Source organism: Capricornis sumatraensis, chromosome 13 (genome assembly GCF_032405125.1).
Source record: "Capricornis sumatraensis isolate serow.1 chromosome 13, serow.2, whole genome shotgun sequence".
NCBI classification, from domain to species: domain Eukaryota; kingdom Metazoa; phylum Chordata; class Mammalia; order Artiodactyla; family Bovidae; genus Capricornis; species Capricornis sumatraensis.
Genome location: NC_091081.1, coordinates 36,943,626 through 36,966,769, shown reverse-complemented (window position 1 = coordinate 36,966,769; position 23,144 = coordinate 36,943,626). Strand labels below are relative to the sequence as shown.

The following is a 23,144-nucleotide window of genomic DNA, read 5'->3' as shown; positions in this document are numbered from 1 at the left end:
CCTTGCAGTCCAAGGGACTCTCTAGAGTCTCCTCCAACACCACAGTTCGAAAGCATCAATTCTTCGGCGCTCTGCCTTCTTCACAGTCCAACTCTCACATCCATACATGACCACAGGAAAAACCATAGCCTTGACTAGATGGACCTTTGTTGGCAAAGTAATGTCTCTGCTTTTGAATATACTATCTAGGCTGGTCATAACTTTTCTTCCAAGGAGTAAGCGTCTTTTAATTTCATGGCTGCAGTCACCATCTGCAGTCATTTTGGAGCCCAAAAAAATAAAGTCTGACACTGTTTCCACTGTTTCCCCATCGATTTCCCATGAAGTGATGGGACCAGATGCCATGATCTTCATTTTCTGAATGTTGAGCTTTAAGCCAACTTTTCCACTCTCCTCTTTCACTTTCATCAAGAGGCTTTTTAGTTCCTCTTTGCTTTCTGCCATAAGGGTGGTGTCATCTGCATATCTGAGGTTCTTGATATTTCTCCTGGCAATCTTGATTCCAGCTTGTGCTTCTTCCAGCCCAGCGTTTCTCATGATGTACTCTGCGTATAAGTTAAATAAACAGGGTGACAATATACAGCCTTGACGTACTTCTTTTCCTTTTTGGAACCAGTCTGTTGTTCCATGTCCAGTTCTAACTGTTGCTTCCTGCCCTGCATACAGGTTTCTCAAGAGGCAGTTGAGTTGGTCTGGTATTCCCATCTCTTTCAGAATTTTCCACAGTTTATTGTGATCCACACAGTCAAAGGCTTTAAGTACAAAACATTTAACATGTACAAAACTGTCATACAGGCTTTCGTGTTCATATTCTTGAAGAAATTTCACCTTAGTGATTTCTATTACTTTTTCATTTAAGAAACAATTTTAAGAACAAAATAAAAGTGAACATAGAAAATTCAAACTTTCTCTCTATCAAAAGAGCAATGAGTAAAATTTCACCTTGATCTACTTCCCTCCATTCAAATTTAAATCCTCTCTTCACAGGTAATCACTGTTAAGTTTTACCACGTAGTAATACATGAAGGTACGTGTGTGTGTGTTAGTCGCTCAGTCATGTCTGACTCTGTGACCCCGTGGACTATATATAGCCCACCAGGCTCCTCTGTCCATGGGATTCTCTAGGCAAGAATACTGAAGTGGACTGCCATTTCCCTCTCCAATGAAGGTACATATATAGGTATATAAATACACATGAAGACAAGCATGTACTATTTAAACTGTCGATATTATGGTGGTACCCTACCTTACATAAGATTACATTAAAAGGCAACAGGCAAGGATACAACTGTGTAGTATAAATTACCTTTGAGTAATCTCTTAAACTGTCCAAATAGTACAGCTGAGTGCCCTAATATTTTTATTAGTTTTTATAATTCTTCTTGGTCAGTGTTTCTCAATAATTTATAATTAATTTTTCAACTTCTTATTCATGGACATCAATAAGCCAGCAGCCCCCACTTTAAATCATTCAGGCATTCATTCACCAGGTCTAATATGCTCAATGGTTTTAGGCTTGTGTTCATCTACGGCTTGGGTTCATCTACTCACAGAACAGGATGGCAAGAAGGTCCTGAATATTTAAAGTCCTATTTTTTTTCCTTATTTTTACTGAGTGCATGTTGTTGAATTCCTAAAAGTTAAATGAATTTTGTTCCATTAGTAGCTTTTGTTTTTCTATAGTAATGTTATATTCTGAACTCCAGAAAGTATATACATTTAAAAACAGACATATTACTCTATTTGCTCCACTCAGTATAATACCTCAATAGTGTTGTATTTAATATAGTAGTGGCTAGCAGTTCTACCCAAATCAGTTGAGGAGAAATATCCAGTTCGCTCCTCAAAACGAATCATCCGAGCTTTGTCTAGTTTCCGTCCAACTTCAATGACCAACTGTTCTCGGTGCTTTGCTAATGTTGGGTCAATCTATAGGGAAAAAAAAAACAAACACCAATAAAACACTTGACTAATTGTTCAGACAATCATCATTTGCAAAGGTATATCAATTTATGGAAATTAAATGTTTCTATTGATGCTTTAGCATAAATTTTTATTACAATGTTAAAAGAATACATTTTTTAAAAGTTAAAACAATTAGAAAATATTTTATTTCATTAAATAAAGCTTTTAAAATTAATGAAAATTATCAATCTGTATATTATTTTTGGATAGTAAATTTTAGAATCTAAAATTTCTGTAGTTTTATAATCTTTAAGATTAATCATGATTAGAAATTAGATATATGAAAAAAATCATTGTTTTCTCCCTCCCACACTAAAATAAATAAGAACTGTAAAATACCAAATCATAGTCCTGCTTTATCAGCTGTTTCAAGAAATGATAGTGAGAATGATTTCCTCTGCTGAAGTAAGGGTATACAAAAATAAATGAAAAGTTATCCTTTCAAAAGCATGGTTTTAGTGTTCTAACAATTTTCATAACCGTTGATGGGAAAACCACTTTGCAGTATTTTTCTAAGCAGAAAGGACATTAACACTAGATATTAACAAATGTTCTTATTACTAAGATATGTGTGTGTAAATATATGTATATAGACACACATATATGCACACACACCAAGTCCTGAAGATTGCAGTCTGGCCACAAGCAATAAAGTGAAGTATGACCTTCTAAAGTGGGTGAGGTGAAGTATAAAATACTTCTGAAATCAATTTATGAGTTAATACTCCTACTATTTGTTCTAACAGATTTTTATAGCAACTTATTCATGCACCAAATATAGCTACAACAGATGAATAAATCAGAAAAAAATGAGGCAAAGGAAAATCAACTGTAGGGAAGTAAGGTGGAATCAAGAGTCATACTAGCAAATACAGAAAGTCTTTTTCTTTTTAAGTCTTATATTGAATTTGTTATATTGCTTGTGGGGTTTTCCTTTGTTTATTTGTTTTTAATGTTCTGGTTTTTCAGCCATGAGGCTTGTGGAATCTTTGCTCCCAGACCTGGGATCAAACCTGTATCTCCTGCGCTGGAAGGCAAAGTCTCAACCATTGGACGACTGGGGGAGTCCCAAAAAAGTCTTAAATGTTTTCTTTAAGTGACATACTACATGTTTCAGGTTTACCTTTATAAAACCATGTTATTAATCACATATTACTAAACCACTAAAAAGAATCAAAGTATTACATTATTTGTGTTAGTTCACATGAGTTTTATAGCTGTAAATTCTTCTTGAGTAATAAAAACACATAGGTCAGAAAACACATAGGTTGTGGTTGTTTCTAGAAAATCTAATGAGATGTCCATCTGTGACAGCATCTTGAGAGTGAGCCTGGTTTCTAAAAATCTATTCTGACTCCATGGCAGCTAGGATGGATGTAACTTTGCCTGTGGTTAGAAAACAAAGAATTTACTGAGCTGCAGATCTTTTCCCAAGAACAACAGAAAATGATCGAGTACCAGGTAAGTGCGACATTAATGAGCCTACTTTCCCTTCCAGGGAAAACTGGAAAATATATGCATTTCAACCATATATGCTTTGTCATAGGTTGGGTTCTCAGGAAAACACTTGGGGATGAAAATTTACATGCAGGAAGTTTACTAGGGAGGCTCTTGGAACACTCGTAAGTCAGTGAAGGAGGCAAGGTGGGCAGAGGGAGTTGTTGAACAGAGGCATCAGCTGATCTTATAAGATGCTCTAGAGCTGGTAGTTGTTGTTTTGTTGCTCAGTTGTGTCTGACTCTTGCCACCCCATGGACTGTAGCCCACCAAGCTCCTCTGTCCACAGGATTTCCCGAGCAAGAATACTGGAGTGAGTTGTAATTTCCTTCTCCAGGGGATCTTCCTGATCCAGAGATCGGGCCCATGTCTCCTGCTTGGCAGGAGGGTTCTTTACCATTGAGCCACCAGGGATAGTCCTCAATGTTGTCCTGAGTGAAGGCAAGGAAGCCTTTGTATTCTGAAGTCAACCAGTAATTGCTTTAGGCTGCCCCAGGAGGGGACATAACATTGGTTAGAGTAGCTCCCTTTGGCCAGAGGAAATTCCCAATAGGTTTCACACCTGCAATAGGCAGCTGTCTCCGAGCAGCTGGGAGAAGTACCTCGGTACTGCAGGGAGATTTGGGTGGAACACCACAATCTCTCTCTCCACATAATGACATAATGGCCAGATACTTACTACACATACTACTCTCCCCTTTTTGCCCAATTCAACTATCCTAGACATTTTACCTGGAGAAGGCGATGGCACCCTACTCCAGTACTCTTGCCTGGAAAATCCCATGGACGGAGGAGCCTGGTGGGCTGCAGTCCATGGGGTTGCAAAGAGTTGGATATGATGGAGCGACTTCACTTTTCACTTTCATGCATTAGAGAAGGAAATGGCAACCCACTCCAGTGTTCTTGCCTGGAGAATCCCAGGGATGGGGGAGCCTGGTGGGCTGCCGTCTACGGGGTCGCACAGAGTCAGACACGACTGAAGCAACTTAGCAGTAGCAGCGATGCTATCTATTAACTTAGGAACAAGAACTTAGAAGGACTTGATAAGAGGAACATACTGTATATAACATCACCCTATTATAGAAAGTGGTCTATAATTTCCTCATGTCTGATTTATTCCAAAAACTAAATTCAAAAAATATAGTTAAAAAAAATCATAGCAAAATACTAATATCAAATGGAAACTCATCTGAATACTAAATTGATTGACAACAAAAAGATCACTAGTATCAGTAGAAAAGAGGTATAAAGACAGTAAAATAATTACAGGGGATAAAATTAATTTTCCTTCAGTTCAGTTCATTCAGTCATTTCCGACTCTTTGCGACCCCATGGGCTGCAGCACGCCTGGCCTCCCCGTTTATCACCAACTCTCAGAGCCTGCTCAAACTCATGTCCATTGAGTTGGTGATGCCATCCAACCATCTCATCCTCTGTCGTCCCCTTCACCTCCTGCCTTCAATCTTTCCCAGCATAAGGGTCTTTTCAAATGAGTCAGTTCTTTGCATCAGGTGGCCAAAGTATTGGAGTTTAAGCTTCAGCATCAGTCTTTCCAATGAATATTCAGGACTGATTTCCTTTAGGATCGACTGCTTGGATCGCCTTACAGTCCAAGGGACTCTCAAGAGTCTTCTTCAACACCACAGTTCAAAAGCATCAATTCTTCGGCTCTCAGCTCACATCCATATATGACTACTGGAAAAACCACAGCTTTGACTAGACAGACCATTGTTGGCAAAGTAGTGTCTCTGCTTATCAAAATGCTGTCTACGTTGGTCATAATTTTCTTTCCAAAGAGCAAGCATCTTTTAATTCAATGGCTGCAGTCACCATCTGCAGTGATTTTCAGTTCAGTTCAGTCACTCAGTCATGTCCGACTCTTTGTGATCCTATGAATCGCAGCACGCCAGGCCTCCCTGTCCATCACCAGCTCCCAGAGTTCACTCAGATTCACGTCCATCGAGTCAGTGATGCCATCCAGCCATCTCATCCTCTGTTGTCCCCTTCTCCTCCTGCCCCAAATCCCTCCCAGCATCAGAGTCTTTTCCAATGAGTCAACTCTTTGCATGAGGTGGCCAAAGTACTGGAGTTTCAGCTTTAGCATCATTCCTTCCAAAGAAATTCCAGGGCTGATCTCCTTCAGAATGGACTGGTTGGATCTCCTTGCAGTCCAAGAGACTCTCAAGAGTCTTTTCCAACACCACAGTTCAAAAGCATCAATTCTTTGGCGCTCAGCCTTCTACACAGTCCAACTCTCACATCCATACATGACTACTGGAAAAACCATAGCCTTGACTAGATGGACTTTAGTTGGCAAAGTAATGTCTCTGCTTTTGAATATGCTATCTAGGTTGGTTAACTTTTCTTCCAAGGAGTAAGCGTCTTTTAATTTCATGGCTGCAGTCAAAATAAAGTCTGACACTATTTCCATTGTCTTCCCATCTATTTGCCATGAAGTGGTGGGAACAAATGTCATATTCTTAAGTTTTCTGAATGTTGAACTTTAAGCTGACTTTTTCACTCTCCTCTTTCACCTTCATCAAGAGGTTCTTTAGTTGTTCACTTTCCTCCATAAGGGTGGTGTCATCTGCATATCTGAGGTAACTGATATTTCTCCCGGCAATCTTGATTCCAGCTTGTGCTTCATCTAGTCCAGTGTTTCTCATGATGTACTCTGCATAGAAGTTAAATAAGCAAAGTGACAATATACAGCCTTGATGTACTCTTTTCCCGATTTGGAACCAGTCTGTTGTTCCATGTCCAGTTCCAACTGTTGCTTCCTGACCTGCATACAGATTTCTCAAGAGGCAGGCCAGGTGGTTTGGTATTCCCATCTCTTTCAGAATTTTCCACAGTTTATTGTGATCCAAACAAAGGCTTTGGCATAGTTAATAAAGCAGAAGTAGATGTTTTTCTGGAACTCTCTTGCTTTTTTGATGATCCAATGGATGCTAGCAATTTGATATCTGGTTCCTCTGCCTTTTCTAAATCCAGCTTGAACATTAGTATTGTCTAAAAAAAGATTAAAGCTCTGTTTTTCTTAGTTACCTAACTCTTTTCAGATGAGGCAGAAGTAGCAAATATTTATCCTCATACTATGAAAGGATTATAGAACTAAAAAGGAGGTCTGACTTTCTCTTTTTAATAAATGAGTTTTTTTACCTGATAAGCCTTGTGGCTGATGCCATATACTAATGGATTTGCTCTCATCCGTACATAAAGATAAGTGTAGCTTATCCACTTCACTGCTTCTTCCACATTAGTAACTGTTCCCAGAGCTATCTGCAAATCAAAAATATAACAAAAATTAAACTAATGCATTAAAGTTGAATATAAACGTTGCATCAAGGACCTTTTGTCAAAAGCTAAGTTTTTAAAATGCATCACTATGATGTATTTAAAAGAAAGTAAGCATAATAATTGGCCATGACATTTCTCCAATTAACTAAAAATCAGCCCTGCTTCATTTGAGAACAGTACATTAGATATGCTACCTGCCAAAACTGACCTTACTTACTATTATTGCATTGGATTATTTTTCCTGTTTGAGTTTAATTTTATATAGTATTAAAAACATTTTTGTATTCGTTAATTCTTCTTCTTGTTTCTTTTAAATCTTGGCTTCATTTAATGTGACAACATTATTGATAGTTTTAAATGTAACTGTACCACAAGTAAAACATAATATTGATGATTTTATCCCTCTTTATTGTGATTTTGTATACTGTCATCACCAAAATAACAAAGGGTATAACACTAATTTTTTTTCCTCTAATGATTCCCATTTGCAGCATAGCTAGTATAAATATATAATATAAATACAATGGTAAATGCAATAATTTTGGCACAAATATTTTATTGGGATTTATACATATTAATAACATATATACCTCAAAATTCATACAAGAACAGGGAATGGTTTTAATCTTTTTATTGGTAAACTTATGGAAAAATTAGTTATTTATAAATTTGAATTATAATAAACACTGGGTATTTCTTTAGATTATATTTTGAAATTTTTAACATTGCATTTTAATGTAACTTTATAATATGGTAATTTAATGAAACCAAAGTTAATCATTTTAAAACAATGATAACATATAAAATCTGTATAATAAAAAGAATTGCTAGAAAATGATCTTAACACAGAACTGCAGTGAAAAATGTTCTTAAAAATACATTTTTTTAGCCACTGGATCTATAGGTAGTCATTTTGCTTCTATTTAGAGTGTTCATTTTAATTAACAAATTTATCTAAGTTATGCCACTTCAGATTTGAATTTTTCCTGAATTTGTAACTGAAAAAATTTTTACATCATAATACTTTAATCAAAGGATAACTGATGGTCTCCACCCTAAATAACCAAATTTTAGGAGACAAGAAGGAAAAATAAATCCTGTTATTTTAGCATAAAATATTAAAGAAAATATAAACATTAATGTTTGCTTTATTCTATTATAATTTACTTTCTGCATAATTAATTTTGTAACATAAGTATGTGTAGGCTTAACTATATTTAGTTGGAGATGACATATAGCAATTTGTCATATTTGAATATCATACTATTCATCCTTAAATAAATGACCAAAACTAAATAAATGACAAGGCAGATGCTGACTATCTTTTTAAAAAATTACACTATCTTGATATATGTCAGAGAAAGACAATACTGTATGATCTCCTTTATATACAGAATCTAAAAACACCAAATTCATAAAACAAAGAGCAGGATGGTGGTAGCCAGGAGTTGAGGGGTAAGGAAAATGAGGAGATATTGGTTAAAGGGTACAAATTTTCAGGCCCATAAGTACGCTCTGGGGATCTAAGGTAGAGCATCATGACTATAGGTAATCCTATTGTATTCTATATTTGAAAGTTGATACGAGAGTAGAGCTTTAGTGCTCTCATCATAACAACAGACAAAATGGTCATTACATGAGGTGAAGGATGTGTTTACTAACTTTATTGTGGTAAACATTTCACAAATACATATGTGTGACAAATTATTGTACTTTATAACCTTAAACTTACAATGTCATGTCAATTATAACTCCATAAAGCTGGAAAAAATAAATAAATTTACATTACATATTTACAAATGACTAAAACTGACCACAGTATAAGTAAACATATACATTTACTAAAATGTGAACTGTAAGACTTTCTACAAAACAAAGTGTAATAAGAATTAAAATTTATTTAAGGAGTGAGTTCTACAAGACTTCCTAAATATTTACAAACATCACAGTTAAACATTTTCTAGTCTGCTTAGGCAAAGGAAACTAGTTAGATAATATGGCGAGACATCCGATAGCATTCTCCATTTTTAATTCTATTATTTGAGTTGGACTGTATCAATTGCCTTATGATTTATAGATATTTAAAAATAACATCACATAACTCCTGAGTAGAAAATTTTATAAAAAATAAAATAAGCTTCCTATTACTTTCAAAATCAGACAGCAAATTAACAATAATTGGTAATTAGCTGATGCTGGGCACTGATAAGAATAAAGGAAAAGACCAAGTAGGTAGCAAAACCTGGATCAAGTAATACAAGTCTTTCAAATGTTCACCAGAAAGGAAAAGACTACTCAGAAAAACAAATGCAAAGTTATGATGGTACATCATACTGTGAGATTAATCCTTGAATGCCACCTAGTGACAACAATAAAAATTTACTTGCAAATATTTGTGGTCTCCTAGTAGCTACTTGGTGAAGGCAATGGCACCCCACTCCAGTACTCTTGCCTGGAAAATCCATGGACAGAGGAGCCTGGTAGGCTGCAGTCCATGAGGTTGCTAAGAGTTGGACACGACTGAGTGACTTCACTTTCACTTTTCACTTTCATGCATTGGGGAAGGAAATGACAACCCACTCCAGTGTTCTTGCCTGGAGATCCGAGGGACGGGGAAGCCTGGTGGGCTGCTGTCTATGGGGTCGCACAGAGTTGGACACGACTGAAGCGACTTAGCAGCAGCAGCAGCAGTAGCTACTTAGCATAGGAGGCTTATATAGAACAAGTATTTTTCATAGTATCTCTCTGAAATTTATTCATTCATCCCAATAATCATACAAGAAGCCAGTAAGTCAAGTGCAATGGATATGGCAATAAATATAGCATGGCGCCTCATCTTAAGAAGTTCTGTAGTCCCTTAGGTGAGATACATGTAACCAATTAAGATGACACCTATGAAACCATTATCCAGTGCCTAGGACACAATATGTATTCAAAAATGCTTTTAAAGGAAAACACCTAACATGTATAACTTATAAAAGTGCCATTAGTATACAGCGTAACAGAGCTTTAAGTGCTAAGTAAAAGAGGAAAAAAATAATCTATTTCAACTTTGGTAATTTAGAAGGCTCAAAGTGTCATTTTGTATCTGATTTATGTACTTAAACTTCAGTCATTATAGCTATCTTATTTGTATGTGCTTTTTAAAAAGCTAGTTGAAATCAAATAAAACTAAACAAGCAAATGTAATAATCATATTTATATAAATACATATGCATACATAAATCCCTCTAGTACATGTATGCAAACAACATTTATACCACTATTCATTTATTTATTCCACTGAAAACTGTGTGGGTAGCAAGTACAATCGGGGCTGAGCACAAAGGAACTATTAAGTAATATAAGTGGTATAATCTTGTACTGAATAAGAACTTGGCACAGGTGTTCGTTAACTTTTCACAACAATCTAGAGATACTATTCCTAATTTAAACATGGGAAGACGAGTGCTGTACAGGTGAAGCAAACAGACTGAGAGCCTATCTAGAGCAGAAGAGCTGTACTGGCAAGTAACCAGAGTCAGAACTGGGAGGATGTCAGGCTGCTGAGGCCATAAATCCAAAGTGCTTGTATTATACCCTGCGGAGATGGACAGAGCATGATAGACAGAGGAGCCTGAGGGGTCTAGAGTCCCCCGGTCACAAAAAGTCAGACACGACTGAGCGCGCATATGTACATGCGCCGCTGCGTAGATGCGAGGAACTCTGTACAAAGAAGGTACGTACAGTTACAGAAAGATGAACACATTTTAAAGTGTGGACCACAGGGCACTGGCACAGAACACGTACCCAGTCATGTCTGCTGAATAAATTTCCATAAGCCTCAAACATGCTTCAGTGTTTCTAACAGAGCAGAAGGAAATGGTACATATAGGGCTGGAACTTCTGACCTTTTGGCATTAGTTAGCATTAGGGAGTCAGTCCGATTAGGGATCAAATAGCAAAGATGCCTCATAAAATGTCTGCATTAAAATGACTGCTTGATAGAATACTTTCTCCAATTATTCTAAACTAGTGTTATCAAGGATAGCATTCTGGGCAACATTCCTAATCTAACATGACCTTGGTGTTGATCACTGTTGCTATACAGTCTAGCAAAATTTTTGGGAATCTAAAGACTGAAAAATTCATTACCTTGAGAGCACAGCACACACTCATTGTATAAACTAATTTCACACTTGGCTTCCACAGATTGCCAAATTTAATTTCACATTCAAACTATAATTTAAGGGAATTTGTTTCCTTAAGAAGAAAATTTACTTTAATTGGGAACTAGTCTAGTAGACAAAATAAGATGAAGAAAATTTAGCAATGGCTATACTTCACTATATTAGCGAAAAATTTCAAGGTATATGTTTTGTTATTTGAATGCCATTTATAGTATTAAATGGAATTATGGTTCTAGACAGTCGACATTTTTGAAAATGACAAACACGAATAAGTAGCTTATGAATATCAGGTGAATCTGTGGGCTACAATTCATTTTTAACTTTTCAGGAATTGACCAAATAGTTTCACTGATGATGGTATTTTATAGTCCCTAAGAAAAACAATTCCTGAGGACAAGGTGTCTTTTCCATAAAAGCATCAGTATTTGGTGTCTACCACTTACAAACAGCTATCAAGGAAAATAATCCTAACTTTACAAAGATGTAGGCTTTCTTAATATGCTTTTCTAGAAACATTGTATAAAAGAGTCTTGCTTTTTATTGTAGTTAAGAGAAATGATTACTGCCATTTTGGAAAATATTTAGTCCTGGTCTCAGAAGGTGGCAAATGGTAGGTTAATTAATATACAAAAATGTATTTATTTTTTTAACTTACCACATTTTATATAACTGAAATCTAGGCTACAAGAAAAAGACTATTTTTGTAGTTAAAAAGACTTTAGTTTGAACAGTACTAGTTTCAAAAATTAGTACCTGAATGAGCTTTGGGCAGTCATCTGTCTCTCTGAGAACAATATCTCCTGAGCATCAGTACTGAGAGAATATACAAAAAGTACCCAGCAGGTTGGCACAGCCTCAGTCCATTGCTACTGATACTATCTTTGTACAACAGACTATTCTATCATAGATCCTAGTGACCCAAGACCTAACTATTAAAACCATGCCATTATAGTAGGCAGTGAGGATAAAAACTGAGTTATAGTATTTCTTTTGGAGACAATCCCTACATCATAATTAATTTTCTAATTTTTTATTTTCTTATAATTTTGCTGCTAGAAAGCAGCATCTTTCCTGATTTCTAACTTCCAACTAGATCTTCTAAACCTTACCTAACTTTCTGAACCCAGATCAAGTATTATCACCTTCATGAACAAAGCCTTTCCTGATAGGCTGGGGCCAAAGGTGTTTTCTCCTTCTACTGAATCCTTCTTTAGAACTTTATTACCTACCAACACTATTGCACTGTGTTTTTGTATCTTTTCCTCCCATTCTGGACTATATCCTCCTTAACAGAGGAATTGCATACTGTGTGTGTTTTCATCCTCTAAAAAGACTTGTAGATAAGATCAATAGATCTAAGTGAAATTTCTATAATACTTCAGTTCAAATATTCCACTTATTCATGTATTTAATAGTTATATTCCACCTACTTTCAGAAACTGAGTCAACTCGAATGGGAAGAAGAAAAGTGTTGAGTGACGGCACAACAACAAAAAATGCCGTAAGAACAGCAAGAACTCGCTTCACTGTTTGACACACAGATTCTTAACCCTAGAATGTTTATCCTCTTTACCAGTTAAGATGTAACCTAGGCTTCCAGGGTCTGCTAGTTAAATCTTAACACAAAAACACATCACAAAGAAATAAATTATAATACTGTAGCTCAATTTAGGCAATCATATTTTCTATAAAAAAGTTAATCAAATGAGCTAAAACAGAAGAGCTTTATTAATCTTATAAAACCTTTATAAAATACTTCATAATGAACTTTATAAAAGTTTATATGAACACAATTGTTATTACTATTTCCTTAGTTTGTATAGCTGTGGTTAGATTTCTGTCCTTTCACAAAACCTCATGACTTAAAAGCATAGTCTTTTAGCCATGAGTTGTTATCAGTTCTTATTTGCATTTTCTATTGCTCTGATCTAATCAAGGATATCACCATTCTACCTCTTGTGTCTCATGACTGTGTATGAAATAAAATGTATTATTTTATATTACAAAATAGCAATCAACTCAACCTTTATTTTTCTTAGTTCTTTCTTGAAGCTGATGATTCCATTCCAACCTTTTGCTTATTAGCTCTTACCTCCGCATTTAGATTATCTGCAAGGCTTTCCAGAAACTGGCTCTCAATTGGGTTTTGTTGAGTGAGCAAAGAGAGGTAATGGCTGAGTTTATCATGGGTTGTTATGATGATTCCTTCTCCAAATTTGTCAAATTGTGGTCTTCCGGCTCGACCAAATATCTGCATGACATCTAAAATTCCAAGGTCAACAAAGGAGCCTCTTTTTGCAGCATATATTTGTGTTCCCTAGATGAGGGAAAGTTAATAAAAATTTACATAAACACACAAAAATATAATCCTGATGAGTTGAATACTGAAATTAGGCAAATATGGCAAGATCTCAAAAGTGTACTTTAACTAATCCTTTCATTATCTGTGATAGAGTTAAATTTTCACAATATAAACTAGATTCTTTTGGAGAAAATAATTTTGACCTTATATGAATAACATTCAAAGTCACCGAAGCAGCCAAATCACAATAATTTTCTAAATAAATCAATCCATAGGTTTGTTTTAAGATATCTCAAATCCATGCAAAAAGGAAGGTAAGCTCTCACCTTAATAATAACAGCATGAGCAGGAAGATTGACACCCCAGGCTAACGTAGCTGTACAGACTAGGACTTTGATATGCCCATTAGAAAACAAGCTTTCAACCAAATTTCTGTCCTGCCGAAGCATGCCTGCGTGATGAATACTAAAACCATCTGGAAATAATTCTCGTACTTGTCTATTTCTTGACTTTTGCACCTAGAGTAGACAGCAACAAAACATAAAAGTGTTATTTAGCATTTAAAAGCAACTGTTATTTAGCATGTCTCCTGAATAAGTTTAGCAAAGAGAGCATATAATTATGGTTAAGCATCTTAAGGTGTTACTAAGTTTTAGTATAAAATGTGTTATACAAGATCACTTAAAATTATATTTCAGCTATCTTAAAAAATAGGTAACCTTGAACATGGCACAAAATCCAAAAGGAAAGAAGTTACACTCAAGTGTTTTTTTCACTCAGGTATCCTCTTCCTGTAATCAATCAGCATTACCTTTTGTATTCTTTCAAAAGAAGTCTATTAAAAGTAAGCGTGATTCTCAGTGGGTTCCAACTCATTCAGAGTAAAGGTCCGAGTCCTTACCATGCCATACCTACAAAAATCATTCCCATCCCCGAACTGCACTTACTCATGCCAGACACAAGCACTGGCTTTTTCTCTAAGGTCTTTTTTTTTAAACAAATCCACACCTGCCTTGAGGTCTTCACACGGTCTGTTCTAGACTCACTGCCTGGAAACCTTTCCCCCTTACGGAGATACCCTGGTTCCGCTGGTCAGGCACTCCTTCTTACGATAATGAGCCAATAAGCCCAGCTGTGCTCCCCTCACACCTGTGTTCCTGCTGATCTCTGACAGGAGGGCACTAGCCACCTGTCTTATCTCCTCAACTTTACAACCGCCCTGAATATACTAACCCGATTCTGCAGGCTGGTCTTTGGCCTGGTCTGAGCTCAGATGTGGGGTCTGGTCCACTTATCTGTAATTTGTGTAAGTTCTACAGCAAATCTTTTAAAATTCACTGACAGCTCATCGTACAATGGAGAAATTTTTTCTGCAAAATTAAAGACTAACATAAGTGCTCAAAATTTCTGTTTGGGCACCACATCCTGCTCATTTGCTGTTGCTTGGAAAATTTCAAGTTCAATATCTTGATAGCTTCTTTTGAAAGAGTGTTTTCCATAGTTTTTATGTAAGGTGCACTACACTGGCAGGGAACAGGGTTCTAGCACAGACTTCATCACACTGACTATCTCTTAAAATTGGAAACTTCTAAGTTAATAATAATTAAGAAAATGATCTGTGAAAACCACACTCCATGAAATCTGCTTCGAATATAAAATGGAAGGGAATAAATTAACAAACCGCACCATCTAGTGGCCAGCCAAGTAAATAACAACTTGGAAATATATACACAAAAAGATTTATCTTTTTAAAATTTCATGGGGAGAGTATTACTTCATTTTTGTGCAGTGTGGTCAGCCTCTTACAAATAATTTTATATGCACACATTATGATTAGCTCCACTGGCCTTAAGTTAAGGATCATACTGCCTTAACTTTAATCCTTTTAGATGTGTTTGTTAATATCAATCTCACAAATATGGGCTCCATGTTATGGAGTATTTCGGTCTCCGTGTTATGGAGTATTTGCTAGTATCTAACAAAGCTCCTTTGCGAGGTCAAGGTAGAAAAAGAAAAACATTTTACCTACTTCATTTCTCCCCTAACATTCATGAGTGAACATTCAGAGCCAACAGAGGAAACTGAAAAATACTGCTTAGAGACATTCAGAGCAAATCATACCGCTGGATGGCTCTTTTGGGTGCATCTGTTGTTTGTGGACTCCTGAAATGGAATATCTTGATGGGCTTGTTATAAATGCAGATTTTTAGTCAAAATCCTGTTGAGTTAAGCCTTGACTTGTGACACCACGACACAGTAAGAAGCTGAACCCCGGAAATATGTAACTGTGGTGCAGAATATTCCTAGAAGGTTGTAGCTGGATCATGGGGTTCTGATACAGCACCTCCCACCCTGACCAGGTGGGTTCAACCAGCTTGGTCTCTGTAAGCAACAAAGAGGTCCCAGGGGTCACTTCTCCTTTGTCTCTATTCTTACTGATATTCTGTGCTGTTGCTTTTTTTAAAAAAATTTTATTACTTCAGTAGAGACCTGAAGTGACAACAATCTTAAAGTAAGACTGGCTTGGTCTTTCTCAACTATCTTTGAATCTGAAGCTGCTGTTTTTGATCTAGCCTAGTTCACAGTAGAAATAAATGAGAAATCTTAGGAAAGAGATCCAGGGATAAGTATGCTTTAAAACCTTATTTAAAAAATTATCATATAGTCAAATCATCTTTTCACTTTTGGTGTACAGTTCTATGAACTTTAGCATATGTTCAAACTGTGTAACCACCATGATAATGATACAAACAGTTCCTTTACACACCCCCTCAAATTCTCTTGTTATTTCTCTACAGTTAAACCCTCTCCTCCTACAGCCCCTGGTAGATCAGACCCCTGATCTGCTCTAGGAAAATATGTGACTAACATTTATATTAAAACTGATAGAAAATTATAAGAGCAATGGAAGAAAATTTACAGGCTGTCTAACATTTAGGTTTTCATCCTTTTTAAAGACAAACTAATTCTAATGTTAGTTAGGGACCTTAGAGCACAGAAATAGAAGTCTAAAAATTAATCTTACAGAGGCAGTGTAATGGCACTGACATTAAAACCTGATAAAGCAGCAGAAAACAGAATACAATAGAGAAATATCTCTTGAGAACATTAAACCAAACAGTAAAGAGCTTTGGAAAATAGAATTCGCCAATGCATTAAAACAATATATCACAACTAAGTAAATTAAACCCCAGAAGGCAAGGGCACTATCTATACCTATGAATATATTTATATGAACATGCTTATGAACGAGTCAAAGGAGAAAGAACCTAGATGATGTAAAGGCACTGAAAGCTCACAACAGACCACATTCAATCTTAATGAGCAGAGGTGACAATATTGATTTTAAACCACACTGAATCATAAAACATTAGGAGTATATCTATTAAAGTTAGAAACAAGGCAAAGTTGTTTACAATCAGCTAACCAATGTCTTAAATAATGGAATCAGACAAGAGAAAATCATAAAAAGTAGAAATACTAGAACAAAAGAGATCAAACCAATTATTAGTTGCAGATGAAATAAACATTTACTTAGAAACTTGAGACTTAATTAAAAACTACTAATGACTGAATTCAGAAAGGTGACAGTCCCCCAAATCAATATTTTAAACAAGGGTTTCTATATATAAACAATAACTTGTTAGAAAATAAAAGAGAAGAAAATATCACATCTATAAAAGCCATAAAAAACAGAAAAAAAGCAAGAAATAGGTAGAACCATACGGAAGAATTCATCATAACACTGCCAAAGGATACTCAACAAATGAAATCATATGCTTTGTTTTTGAGTTGGAAAAACCTGATTTGATAAAAATATCAATTGTCACTAATGTAATCTGTAAATCAATATATTAACTTAACTAAAAGGTAAACATCATTTCTTGGAAGTGATACTGAAGTACATCCTAAAAAATACACCTGTATATTTATCCAGGAAAAAAATTCTAAAATTGAAGAATAATGATGCTTATCCCAAGCACATATTAAAAATACTATAAAAACAGGATAAGTAAAGTAGTTTGATACCAGAGAAGAGTCAATAAGCTCAAGGAAATAGAGAAAACTCAGAAACTAACTCAGGCAAATGTGAGAATTTTATATGTTACATTAAATTTTACAATCAATGGAATAAACAAGGAGTCCTGCCTGCTAATGCCGGAGATGTAAGAGACATGGGTTCGATCCCTGGGTCTGGAAGATGCCCTGGAGAAGGAAATAGCAACCCACTCCAGTATTCTTGCCTGGAAAATTCCATGGACAGAGGAGCCTGGTGGTCTATAATCTATGGGGTTGCAAGGAGTCATACACGACTGAAGTGACTTAACACAGACATTCAGAAACTCATTTGCTGCAGGAGGTCATCAAAAAGATGTGACTACCAATTTGACCCACGAGCTGGGCCCAGGTAATCAGAGGTGCCTCATCCTTTCCCCAGTCCTTGGAATGTGCACTCTGCTTGCCTTCACTATGCTAGAGGCTGGCCAAGAACATAGCCTTTAGTTAGAAATGCAGTGTTGACTGTACGTAACTAAATCCCGTTAAGGCTTCTATATCAACTTTTAAGATTGTAGCAGGTAGGTTTGGAGATCTACTTGTATATAAGTTCCCTTAATTTTTAAACCTGAGACCCACCAGTCTAGAATGGTCGGCCTCTTTCTTCAGTGTCTCCTTGCCCTCTGTATATGGAGGGTTTCAGATTATACTCAGAAAGGTCTCGAGGAGAATGCAAACCAATACCATCACTATATGTAGTAAGTTCCAGATGGATCAAAGATTTAATAATAAATATTAAAAATTAAATTTAAAAAGGGCTGGAGGAAATCATGATTAAGTGGGTGTGGCCTTTATAAGCAAGACAAAGCCCAAATACTATAAAAACTAATAAATATCATGGTAAAAATATTCATAAATAAATCAAAATCACAGGTTAGGAAAAATGTTTGTAACACATATAGTAGTACATGCAATTTACAGAAGAAATTCAAATAGCAAATGTGAAAAATGCTGTTTCATTCATAAAGAAACGCCAGTTAAAAAAATAATGAAGTATCTTTTTTGCCTTTTAATCTGTCATAAACTCAAAAATTCTAACACTGCTCGGTGGTGGCAGTTAGACAGGAGGAAGTTACTGTTCCAGGAAATGTAAACTGGAACAATCTCCTTAGTGGGCAATTCAGGACCACTCATTCGCCAAACTTTTAAATGCATGTACCATGTTGATGGATGAATTCCACTGCCAGGAATTCCATGATGTATCACTAAGCAAAAAGAGCAAGAGACATAAAAGTGTGCCTAACACGATCCAGTTTTTCCATACTGAACCTCACATGCAAACACACACAATGGTAGTTGTACAAAATCTTCCCTTGAAAGGAATATAAACATAAGAAGCTTTTTTTACAGGAGTTTCATCTGAAGAAATGAATGAAGGTAGATGGTTCAGCCCATGAGTTATGGAGCTGAACTTGTTTATTATTAATACAAGATGCCTGCTGCTTCCTCAAGTATCAGAACAGTTGTTTTCCACCTGGCTTCTCAGGGTGAGCTCTACTCGGAGGCTAGGCTTTTAGGCTTCTGTAGCCTCTGAAGGGCTGGAGGGGTATAATCCACCTTGTTCACATTCTCTGAACAGAGTATTGGATTCTACGAGGAAGCCATCAGGGATCCAACACCATTGGATATAGTCTCTCTCTACATGGAAATTCAGCACAAAGAATATTAAACTGTAAAAAGGTAAAGGAAGTCAAGAGAGTAGCACAAAAATTATCTAAATTGGTTTTCCTGGACTTTATATTTCCAGTTCTCACAAGTCAACTTACCATACAGGGCTTTAATTTTCAGTAAAACTAAACCAGAATGGATAACTGCTAAGAATCCATTAGCACACAGAGGATGCTAAATTTTTTCCCCCAGTGAAAGCACACCCCAGCTTCCTTCTATGACTTTACTTACCTTTTCCCGTTACTGTGACACAGAAAATCAGTGTGACTACTTTTTAAAATGAATAAGGTTAAAATATAAACACTTTCTAAAGTTGACTTCCAAACTAACACAAATACATGGTTAAAGGAAGACTGACAGCAAAAACTGAAGATATTAAAAGAAAATAAATTAACTCCATAAGATGAAAAAAATATGCATATGTAACACAAGACCTTTAGCTCAGTTACAAACCCTGAATGAAAGAGTAATGGGAAAGGGCATAAATAATTTAGTGACCTCTGTAAGCCTTCTGAAGTAATTTATCTTGATAAGATATGCTTTAATGCAGATAATTTCAAATCCATTAAGAAGAAATAATCTAACTGTCATCATAAAAACTAAAATTTAACCAGAAGGAGGCAAATAGTTTCTAGCAAATTATACCATTCTTTTCCACAATTACCAGTGAGTATGCCTTAATGATATTAGAAAAAAATATTATAGAGTCCACATCTTGGGAAAGTGCTATTTTCATCATTCATTGTTTATAAAGTTAATCAATGAACTACTCTTCTACAGTCCTCTAAATTCTGACCAAAATCTATATACCTTACAGTCCAGTGGTCAAGAAACACTCATTCTTCAAATATATGAATTGATTCCCTTTGCCCATGTTCTTGTTCTTTTTCTCTTGGAATGTCCTTTACTTTTCTTTCTTTCTTCCTTTTTTTTTTTGTAAAATTTCCTTTACTACTTTTTTTCGTTGTTGTTGATTACTGAAATACAAGACCACCAGCTTAATCTCTTTTTGTCTTTCCGTTGAACTGTTCATTCTTCTCTCATGTTATATGCCACATTTTTCTTTTCTTATACATGTATTTCTAAATCCTCTGTGGGATTGTACGTCTTGCCTCATTTGGTCATTTATTTAGAGAGGCACATTTGATCAGCTGAACTAAAATTGACATATTTAGAACTGGATGTCTAATATACTCTAACATCGGTTTTCTTAGTAGGTATATCATATTTAATTGAATTAACTGTCCATACTTTAAAATTCACCTAGTTCTGGACATTTAGCTGTCTGTAATTGTTTCATTATATTTAATATGTTTGGATGAAACTCTTGGTGTACATTAACTTTTCCAAGGAAAGGTTCTCAGGTTTAGTATTTCAAGGTTAAAGGCTCTGAAAAAAAGTTTGGCTCTTAAAATATACTACCAAAAACTTTTTAAAAAGAATTGAACTAATTACTGCAACAGGAAATCTAGGAGAAGCCAAATCCTCAATCACCTTCAGAATTTGACATTATCATTCTTAGTGTTTGATAATTTATTGGGTTTAAGAATATACAGTCTATTAATGTATACAACTTTAGTGATTTTTTCCCATAGTTTATCTATTTTATTTCCTTCTTTTCTTCGTTTACTTATTGGAAACCATGTTTTAGTTATTAAACATAATAAGTACAACACCTAAAGATACAGATATTAACTAGTCTGTTGTATTTGTGACTAATATTTCCCCAACCTATTTATTACTTTTTACAATTCAATATATTTTTTGTTGTCCAAAAGCTTCAAATTTAAATGTTGTCACATCTGCTAATCTTTAGAGCTGTCATCTTCTTTACCTTCAAAGTTCATACATAACCATTTACAGTGTTTACTATGTGACTGGCAAGATCTATGTTACCTCATTTTCATTTTGTTTATGACAAATTGTAGCCCAAGGAAGGCAAAAGACTGATATGTTAGAGTATGTGAGTCAAGATTAAAACCCAGGTTTGCCTGGATTCAGTCTTTATGCTAAAGCGGCTATTTCCCTTTGAAAATGAAAAAGTCATGCCTCCAAAAATCCAACTGAACACTCAGATCTATTGTTTAATTAATTTTCTTTGATTTCATTTAAAAGTTAATATACTTTTAACATTCTTTTTATGAGGTTACAGACAGACAGCAGAATTAAAATATTAGCCTTCAGAAGGAAAGGGGGCTGATATGCCTGAGGAAAGAATAAACTCTGAGATAACATTTTATACTTACTTAAAGTAAAAAAGTAAGAGAAAGGGGGTTATTAGGTACCTGCTACTCTCTTTAGCTAACAGATATCATCTATTCCTGGAAGAGGAAATTCTGATTTTATTAGGCTATCGTGATGCTGGAAAGCTGCTACAACAGAAATAATTAAGGCTATCAATATTAAGTATCTGATAACATATATCAAATCCCAATTCCTAGAACTTAGGCAAAGGCTAAAGCTAACCTATGAAAACAGGAGATGGTTGGTAGATACAGATAATATTAAAAAGTCATAAAATAATACTTCAAAGTAGCTTGAGGGTACATACCGTTACTGGCTTTTTCCTAGTGCTCTGATTTGCTTAATAGATATCCCTAATAACTACATTCATGAGACTTGCTGCATGATAGACCATATCTACCTGTGTGTGTTAGTCACTCAGTCATGTCTGACTCTTTGCAACCCCAAAGGACTGTAGCCCGCCAGGCTCCTCTGTCCATAGGATTCTCCAGGCAAGAATACTGGAGTGGGTTGCCATGCCCTCCTCCAGAGGATCTTCCTGACCCAGGTGTCCTGCACTGCAGGTGATTTCTTTACTGCCTGAGTGACCATGGAAGCTCATATCAACTTATAAGGAAAACTTTTAATATCACTAATATATGTAAAAAATTGAACCACATTGGTGTCCATAAATCAGAGAAATATGGTACAGAGTGGGTGGGAATACCCATCTTAGTACTAAAATATTTAATGCCTGTTAAAAGTTTTGTCCCTAAAGGAAAGAATTTATTTCACTGAGATGGAGAGTGAAACAGAATCTGAAGATTCTAATTAGAATAATTTATTCAACTTAAAATTATAATTAAAGACAATCAATACCCAATGAAAATGTGTGTATCCCTAATGATAACTTCTACGAATAAACATAATCTACTGCTGCTATTCCCTAAAGTATGTTCTATCTTATTGAAAATAGTGATTTCTTAAGAAGAGTTTCTCTGTGGGACAGGGTGACAATAATATGCAAAGTATATTTCTAGAAGTAGATTACCATAATACGACATGTAATGTTTTATCATTTTTCAGCTAGTTTCCAAAATAATTTCATATATCATTCCATTTGTCTCTCACAGTAAACTACTAGAACAGGTATTATTTACCCCATTATTATTCCACTTGATAGAAGAGAAAGTTTAGGTGTTTAAGGCTTCTGAGGTGAAGTCAGAGCCAAAGTTTTTTGTCAATGTGCCCTCTTACTTTGGGCCTCATTTGGAATTCCTGAGATGCTCCCTTCCTCTAGGAGAACTGCAAGTACCATCTTTATAGCTTAAGTTACTCTCAGAGCACTTCATTTTCTGTTCTGTATTTTCCTGTTTCAGTGGACAAGTTGGTTTTGCAGCTGGGAGTGAATTTGAAATAAAAAATGGGACTGGCATGAGGGGTCTTGAAATATAACTGGTACTGGGAAGAAGAGATTCAATTTCAGCTGTGATTAAGGTACAGACAATAGCCTTATTATATACACACACCACTCCCCAAATCCACGAAAAAGAATCCGTAATGAGTCTTATTTATTATTTAACAAATAAAGTGACTGTACGTTGAATAAAACTGTGAAGAAATGCTTTTTAAAAACCATACTTGGTGAGTTAGGAATTGAGATGGTTACTTTAAACACTTAGGCGTAACGTATGGCTATGGCACCATAGGTATTGACCTGTATTTCCATCAATAGGAGTCATGAGACTAAATTTTTATGTACTACCATAGCAAATTTACTTTCTAATTTTCATGTTTTGAATACTTAATTTTCCATTTTTCAAATTTGTGAGAAGAAATATCTCCTACCACCATGGTAATAGTGTCCTTCGATTGCTTGAAAGTTAATACTATTCAAGTTTAAAAGGCATTTCAAGGAATAGGAACAAACATATATCCTGTACTAGAAGAATAAACTAAAATTC

General features: G+C 35.5%; 1 protein-coding gene across 1 annotated transcript in view; it reads right to left on the bottom strand.

Moving 5' to 3' along the window:
• Positions 1–23,144, bottom strand: part of ASCC3 (activating signal cointegrator 1 complex subunit 3) — a 318,333-nt gene that overhangs the window by 125,037 nt on the left and 170,152 nt on the right. The window contains exons 14-17 of the mRNA XM_068985127.1: positions 13,560–13,751; positions 13,024–13,248; positions 6,625–6,744; positions 1,765–1,929 (exon numbers count right to left, since the gene is read on the bottom strand). Of these exons, the coding sequence (XP_068841228.1) occupies positions 1,765–1,929; positions 6,625–6,744; positions 13,024–13,248; positions 13,560–13,751 (702 nt within the window). The remainder of the gene's footprint in view (positions 1–1,764; positions 1,930–6,624; positions 6,745–13,023; positions 13,249–13,559; positions 13,752–23,144) is intronic.